Genomic DNA, 8,672 nt, shown 5'->3' with positions numbered 1-8,672 from the left:
GCTGTTATTCTTGGATTCTCCAGAGATTCCACAGAATCCACGACTTTTACCAAGTCCGCGATGGCCACGTACCCAGTCGACCTTGACGCTGGACTTCATTCACTCTTTGTTTATACCGATGTGGTCGAAAGTAGACCCGTGGGAGATGTACACATACCCCTACTAAGAATCGTTAGCGTGCAGGGTAATGATGGGGAAACGGTGGACAGGGATTTTCCTAGACCTCACTACCTCCCCCTCGCCTGCAATTCCTTCCAGTCAATTGAAGTTAACATAATGAGTGAACTTGGTACCCCCATTGATTTCGCGAGAGTGAGAGTCCACATTACGCTACATTTTAGACCTCGTAGGATGTGGTCACCCTTATAAATTAGTAGGTAAAACAGACTCGCGTATCATTTACAATTAAAGTGTTAGATGAAGAAAGTCGCCAAATCAGATATGTCCATCAACCAATCGGACTACGATTACCACTTTTTAAACCAGATCGGACATGGTAGTGGAGTTGATTACCATAAGCACTTTCATTCTCAGATTGGTAACTCGCTGGCAGTGTACAGGGGATATCCGGTGCAACACGCCTACGGTTTAGGAAATTTTATCTTTTCCGCCTTCCATCGAGCTATGCCATTACTCAAAAGGGGTGCCTCATACCTCGGAAAAACGTTTCTGAGCACGGGTGCAAAGGTTGCGGCAGATGTGGCTAACGGGATTAACGTAAAAACATCGGTCAAGTCTCACGGTAAAGCCGCGGCTAAAGACGTCACCTTAAGCGCTGCTGAAGAAGTAAGAAAATGACTGGAAATGCGATTAAAAGGAAACGCAAGTCTAGATCACTCGTCAATTCAGTTTCGACAAGAAAGAGGAAGGCAACGTCCTTTAAAAGCCCTGATATTTTTTCATAAAATATAATAATTTCGCGAATCCATCCCGATTCGCAGGGGTCGGTCAGCTCCGAAGTTGAACTTTTCGACATACCCCTTACCAATACCAGCATTCTGAGTGGAGAATGGGTCGAATACAGTCCCATCTCTAACATTAACGAAAATTCGACAATCACGTTTACCGTGGCTAGCAGTTCCGACGCGTATTTGGACTTGTACAAGACTTTACTACATATTCAAGTTAGGATTGTCAACCCGTCAGATGGAAAAACAATCCCAGCAGTTGCGGACAAAGTTGGACCAGTAAAGAACTTCCTGCATAGTCTTTTCAGTGAAGTACACCTTTCGGCTCAAGAGAGATCCGTTACACCTTCACCGCAAAACTACCCTTACATGGCCATGTTTCAAACGGCGGTGACATTCGGAGGACCTGCCAAAACCAGTTTTCTTACCAGTTCCATGTTTTACAAAGACACGGCTGGGAAATTTGACGTGTTAGACGATAACGAAGGGTTTAAAACAAGGGCGGCCTTCGCTAGAAAAGGGACAATAGATATGGTAGGAACTGTACACTTGGATCTTTTTCAACAACCCCGATACTTTCCAAATTTATCGGATCTCAAATTCAGGTTTGTTAAAAGTCCAAACGAATTTTGCGTGCAGGCAGCCGGTGCAGTTAAATGGAAAGTGGTTTACGAGGTGGCATTCTTGTATTCTAATCGTCCACGCTAAATGTCTGGAACTGGCAACTATGAAATACCCGATTATTCGTACGGAATGTATCTCTTTCTCAATTAACAGCGGTACAAAAATATGCGTTAGAGATAATTTATTCACGGGTCAACTACCCAAAAGAGTTTTTTTCGCTCTTGTAGATCAAAATGTGTATTTGGGTGATAATGAAAAGTCTCCTTTCAATTTTCAACCTTTTGATTTTAATCATATTGCGTTGTACCTCGACGGAGCGAGTGTTCCGCATAAACCCCTTACCACAAACTTTTCAGGTGGTCAGTATATGAGATCTTATACCAATCTCTTTACCCAAACCTCTCAATGGTTATTGGACGAGGGTAACTTTATTTCACGAGAGGAATTCCTCAATGGGAATTGCATATTCGCTTTTGATTTAAGTCCCGACCTTAATAGTTCGACCTCTCAATTTCAGTTGATAAGGAATGGTAATCTACGTTTGGAATTAAAATTCGCCTAAGACTTGCTCCAGAGTATCACAGTTTTATATTACTCTGAGTTTCAGAATTTGGTAGAAATTGATAAGAATAGGTCTGTTATTTACGATTACAACTAAATGGACTCTAGATAAATAACTAGAACTATGTGGAGTGATAAATTCACCAAGGGGTTATTTCGCACAGTTTTCGAGGCAGATACTCTACCAAAAACCGTTAGGACGTTCCCCTCGCTTGAAATTGTAAACACTGGATTTTCAAATACCGACGGGGAACATTGGACCGTTATCAATTTTTCTGGAAACCGGAGTTTAAGAATTTGGTTGAGATTGATAAGAATAGAACTGTCATATAGGATTACAACTAGAAGATTATGGACACTATGGAAATAACTAGAATTATGGAAAGGGATAAATTCACCAAGGATCTCTTTCGTGGTGTTTTCGCCGCGGATATGTTACCTAAAACTGTGAAATCTTTCCCTTCCCTATATATCGTGAATACGGGAATGTCGGATACCAACGGAGAACATTGGACTGTTATCTACTTTTCTAGTAACAAAAATACCGAGTTCTTTGATAGTTTTGGGAACCCACCGGACATGTTTCAATTCAACGATTTCGTAGAAAGAAATAGTGTTACCGTAACTTTTAATTCAAAACAATTTCAAGGAAATACCAGTCGGACATGTGGCGGGTACTGTATTTATTTTTCACTGTATAGATGTAGAGGTATTAAAATGTATGATATTTGCTTAAAATTTGTAAAAGATAAGAGATTTTCAATAAAATTTTTTAAATTTAAATGTGTGTTTTTCTTCTTCAAATCGCGCGCGAATTCATTCCTACACACGCGCGCGGGAAATTTTCCTGCGCATGCGCGGCCGGTGCTCGCGCTGGGGGTCTGCCCTCCATCCTAGAATGAATTAATGTTACCTAAGTTGTATGATGTAAGTGAAAGAGAGAATTGGTATTTAAAAACCTTAAAGTTGAGGCTTAAAACTCATTTGCGGGAGAGAGTAAAAACAAAACTTAAAACTATACATTTTTTCTACTTGAACATAAAACTATTTAAACTTAAAAACTATACATTAAATTATTTAAATTAAAAAGAAACTAAACATTAAATTATATAAACTTAAAAACTATACATTAAATTATTTAAATTAAAAAGAAACTAAACATTAAATTATATAAACTTAAAAACTATTCATTAACTAACAATTATTAAACGTCTTTAATTTTAAAATGACCGTGCGAGTACGTCTATATTCCATCGATGATGAACCTCTTATCGTCGCAAGGGTTCAGCACTAGCTTAATCTGTGTAACGTAATATAGTTGATGTTTTACGCTTACGATCCGCTCCATCTCCTCGATGGTAAGTTCCCGCTCTAGGAGACATTCCTTGTATTGGGCATGTCGGATCTTCTTTTGGACAACGCGACGACAGACACCCTTCGCCGTCTTCTTTTCACCCTTTGCCGACAGGATACTGTACATTTTCGGCCGCAAGCCGCAGAACTCCTGGATCGGAATGCCATTGAGTTCATCTTTGAACTTCCCAAGCACCATCTTGTCTTCATCACTGAAGAGTGGATGATCCTTGGGGTAGCCGGAAAAGTCATACATTTCCTTATTTTCGGCGAAGTCTCGGGGAAGGTCGTCCGTGAAAATTTGATTGGTGAGGCTGTCTGTAATTACACGTAAAAAAATATTGGATTAGTTTTAAAATCAAGTAAAGGATTTATTTTTAAATCTATAGTAAACGATTAAAATACCTGTATCCGTAAAAAGAAGTTTGACATCGCCGCCATATCTAGCCTGCATGGTGTTGTAATGGAAATCATACATTACTAACTTTGACAAGTTCAATATTGCGAAACCAGTGTAGATGGGGCGGTCCAACTTGAGAGATTTCTTCTGTCGATGGATCCCAACCAGCTCATTCCTGAAGATAGTGAATCTCTGGAATGTAGGGGAACTGGACTTCTTGATGGCCTGCTCCCGGGTCTGTACAAGGTCGAAGCTGATTCGGTGGCGGAGGTTCTCCATCGTCTTACCGAAAACGCTGATAAAAGATAATAATTAATTTACGTGTAAAATAATAACTTGAGGGTTATAGCACGAGCACGAGCTATACGCGTGAGCACGAGCACGAGCACGAGCTATACGCGCGAGCACGAGCACGAGCTATACGCGCGAGCACGAGCACGAGCACGAGCTATACGCGCGAGCACGAGCACGAGCTATACGCGCGAGCACGAGCTATACGCGCGAGCACGAGCACGAGCTATACGCGCGAGCACGAGCACGAGCTATACGCGCGAGCACGAGCACGAGCTATACGCGCGAGCACGAGCACGAGCTATACGCGCGAGCACGAGCACGAGCTATACGCGCGAGCACGAGCACGAGCTATACGCGCGAGCACGAGCACGAGCTAAACGCGCGAGCACGAGCACGAGCTAAACGCGCGAGCACGAGCACGAGCTAAACGCGCGAGCACGAGCACGAGCTAAACGCGCGAGCACGAGCACGAGCTAAACGCGCGAGCACGAGCACGAGCACGAGCTAGAGCACGAGCTAAACGCGCGAGCACGAGCACGAGCTACACGCGCGAGCACGAGCTAAACGCGCGAGCACGAGCACGAGCTAAACGCGCGAGCACGAGCACGAGCTAAACGCGCGAGCACGAGCTAAACGCGCGAGCACGAGCACGAGCACGAGCTAAACGCGCGAGCACGAGCACGAGCACGAGCTAAACGCGCGAGCACGAGCACGAGCTAAACGCGCGAGCACGAGCTAAACGCGCGAGCACGAGCACGAGCTAAACGCGCGAGCACGAGCACGAGCTAAACGCGCGAGCACGAGCACGAGCTAAACGCGCGAGCACGAGCACGAGCTAAACGCGCGAGCACGAGCACGAGCTAAACGCGCGAGCACGAGCACGAGCTAAACGCGCGAGCACGAGCACGAGCTAAACGCGCGAGCACGAGCTATACGCGCGAGCACGAGCACGAGCTAAACGCGCGAGCACGAGCACGAGCTAAACGCGCGAGCACGAGCACGAGCTAAACGCGCGAGCACGAGCACGAGCTAAACGCGCGAGCACGAGCACGAGCTAAACGCGCGAGCACGAGCACGAGCTAAACGCGCGATCACGAGCACGAGCTAAACGCGCGAGCACGAGCACGAGCTAAACGCGCGAGCACGAGCACGAGCTAAACGCGCGAGCACGAGCACGAGCTAAACGCGCGAGCACGAGCTATACGCGCGAGCACGAGCACGAGCACGAGCTAAACGCGCGAGCACGAGCACGAGCTAAACGCGCGAGCACGAGCACGAGCTAAACGCGCGAGCACGAGCACGAGCTATACGCGCGAGCACGAGCACGAGCACGAGCACGAGCTATACGCGCGAGCACGAGCACGAGCACGAGCTATACGCGCGAGCACGAGCACGAGCTATACGCGCGAGCACGAGCACGAGCTATACGCGCGAGCACGAGCACGAGCTATACGCGTCTCGAGCTCTGTCCATGCTTTGATAGCGGAGAGAGTGGCACCATCTCGCGTGTGTGACGTCAAAAACAAGAAAACGTTGTAGCCTTTCTTAAAAAGTGGATTTTAAATAATTTCATATGAAGCATTTTCAAATGCATATTGCCAAATAACTAAAAATCGGGGAATTAAAAGCTTGATATTTTTGAATTCACAGTAATTAATTCTATCTTTTGCTATATAAATCAGAGGTTTTTCAAACGAAGCTTCTCATACCCTTTAAGCTAGGTTAGTAATATTTTATAAATCACTTAACAATGTTACGCCTTTTCCAAAATATTGATGTTTATCTTCATTGACTTCTCAAATAATACGCCTTTTCCCAAAAATTACTGTTTTGTTAGGAGGTCGTCTATTCCTCTTTGGAGCGGTTATACACTTCAATTATATTAAAACGGCTTAAAGTATTTTCATGATGAATATAACATAAAACGCACTATTTGGCTAAGTTAGTAATATTTTTTAAATCACTTGACAATGTTACACCTTTTCCAAAATATTGATGTTTATCTTCATTAACTTCTCAAATAATATGCCTTTTCCAAAAAATTACTGTTAGGTTAGGAGGACTAGGTTAGTAATATTTTATAAATCACTTGACAATGTTACACCTTTTCCAAAATATTGATGTTTATCTTCATTGACTTCTCAAATAATATGCCTTTTCCAAAAAAACCTTACTGTTAGGTTAGGTTTGTTTAGGAGGACGTCTCTTCCACTTTGGAGCGGTTATACACTTCAATTATATTAAAACGGCTGGCTTAAAGTACTTTCATGATGAATATAACATAAAACGCCACTATTTGGTTAAGTTAAGTTAGTAATATTTTATAAGTCACTTGACAAGGTTACACCTTTTCCAAAATATTGATGTTTATCTTCATTGACTTCTCAAATAATATGCCTTTTCCAAAAAATTACTGTTAAGTGAGGTTTGGTTAGGAGGACGTCTCTTCCTATTTTGAGAGGTTATACACTTCAAGTATATTAAAACGGTTGGCTTAAAGTATTTTCATGATGAATATACCATAAAAAATAAATATATATATATATATATATTAGCAATTGGTTTTATTATGTCATATTTAGCTGATTTATTACTATTTGGTTCTTACAATCCTTAGTTTTAAAATAATTATTTAGAAAATGTTTGGCTCTAGTGTTCATTTTAAGTAGGCCTTAAATAGTTTTAAGTTAATTTAATTTTCCCCGGGATTTTTATTTAAATTCTATAGGGAAAAACCAGAAGTTCGGGTTTTTCGGTGCAATGGGGTTGTCCCATTAGACCGAATCATAAATCCGCCAAAGTAAAGGTTTTTCGTTCGAATGGGATTGGGTTCGGTTGATTGGAATTCGGCGCAATGGAAGTGAAGCGACATATTTAACCTGCGGAAAAAGACAAAACATATCAGTGATAATCTACTCTATAATGATAACCGTAGCAGACTCTCTCCCTCTCATGTATCTAATAACACTCTCACGCGTTACCCGCTTTTTCCTCTGATAAATAATAATAGTTTTAGCTTACCTTCTGTTGCCAGGCAACGTTTTTGAATTCCAGAATGGGTTCCTTCACCGGCATCTCGATTTTCTGGGGACCGTGTAGACTGCGCTCCTTGATGTGGTCCTTGTAGTTTGCCTCCGAGTTCACACCGGAGAAACGATGCAGGCAATAGCGACAGTAATAGTTCCTGTGTTCATGTGCGGTGAACGTTCTTGCAAGAAGTCGGGACATGCTGCGAATTAAACAAAAGTGCTTCTTCTCGCCCTGGATTAATAGCAACAGATCAACTTGTCGCGGTTCCTCAACTCTGTTGGAACTCACGTAAAGAGGGATAACCTCATTCTCATAACCGAATATATTAAGCGAAAGGTTATTTACACGCTCAAATTTTTCTAATTTTGCGGCATTTACTTCCACGGGGAATGTAATGCCGGCCATGTCTAATTCACCGCTATACTCTAGATACTTTGTTACGCGACGGGGGTTTGAATGAGCCAAAATTGACCATAGGAAACACTTATTATCTGTGTTTTGTACATTGATAAGCGCTTTTTTAAAGCAAGTTTCTTAGCGGTTTCAAAGTACGTACCTCCGTGAAGCGGAAGGTACGTTATAATATTTATTTGTAAAAATTGGATTCTATCTAATACCCACCCACTACCAGTCTCCTCATACTCTTCCATTAATCGTTTCAGGGTGAAAATTCCTAAGCCCATCTGTCCAGGGATAACGTCAGGCGTTAAAACTGTGATAGATCAGACATTCCGCCTCTTCGTTAGTATTAACCAACTCACGGGTGTAGCGAGCCCTGACCATTAAATACCACTTAATACCCGATCATTCGACAATTTATCACGTAAATAACTTTCTATCGCTACCCTATGTCTACGTATGTACTGATCTACGTCAGTCTCAGCCGCTAAAGGTGTGAAACGTGCACAAAAATTAGCGTTACCTAGAACCTCCAACTCCTCTAGATGGTCGTGAAGGGGGGCTTCTGGCGAGGCGACGATAGGTTCAGGCTCCTCCGGTGGTTGCCCTCCACCCTCCTGTTGATCCATGAAGTCATGGGTGTCCCGCTCCTCCTGTCTCGAATATCCGGAAAGTCCTCCTCCCCGTCCATGAAAAGGTTAAGGTCACGGGCCTTCTGGCTCGAAAGCTCCGGAAAGTCTCCCTCATGACTAGTCCCATCTGCTGCGGACTCTTCAACACCTCGGACGTGCTCGCGCATGTGCATATCGGACTCGTTTTGGCCGTCGAACCACTTGTCGCAAATATAACATGCGATCCGAGGTGAAGGAGGAGTGCCGTCCAGCGTGACGAGTTCGATGTCATCCTCTTCCCGCTCCATGAACTCGTGCGGTAGTGTAGTTCATCTAGATTTTGGGATTAAAGGTCCGACGACAGGGTGTCGCCAAAAACAGAGGGAGGAGTTGGGAGAATAGGATTTGGAGTGGAATGGGTTAGTTTTGGCCGCTTGGCCTCGGGAGGGGTGGGAGGGGTTAAACAATTACCCCTACTCATGATAAGCTCGC

The 8,672-nt window shown here is 43.6% G+C and overlaps 1 protein-coding gene across 1 annotated transcript; it reads left to right on the top strand.

Moving 5' to 3' along the window:
• Positions 1-417: 417 nt before the first annotated feature.
• Positions 418-2,094, top strand: LOC149662753 (uncharacterized protein F54H12.2-like). The gene is made up of 3 exons (XM_089842298.1): positions 418-786; positions 942-1,594; positions 1,686-2,094. The coding sequence occupies exons 1-3, from the start codon at positions 418-420 to the stop codon at positions 2,092-2,094; spliced, it is 1,431 nt and encodes a 476-aa protein (XP_089698424.1).
• Positions 2,095-8,672: the final 6,578 nt, after the last annotated feature.

The sequence above is a fragment of the Phalangium opilio genome, unplaced genomic scaffold (genome assembly GCF_054372755.1).
Source record: "Phalangium opilio isolate 3A_F unplaced genomic scaffold, DU_Popi_V2 ptg000063l_1, whole genome shotgun sequence".
Taxonomy (NCBI): domain Eukaryota; kingdom Metazoa; phylum Arthropoda; class Arachnida; order Opiliones; family Phalangiidae; genus Phalangium; species Phalangium opilio.
Note: the sequence above shows the minus strand (reverse complement) of the source record. Positions and strands in the feature narration are given on the sequence as shown.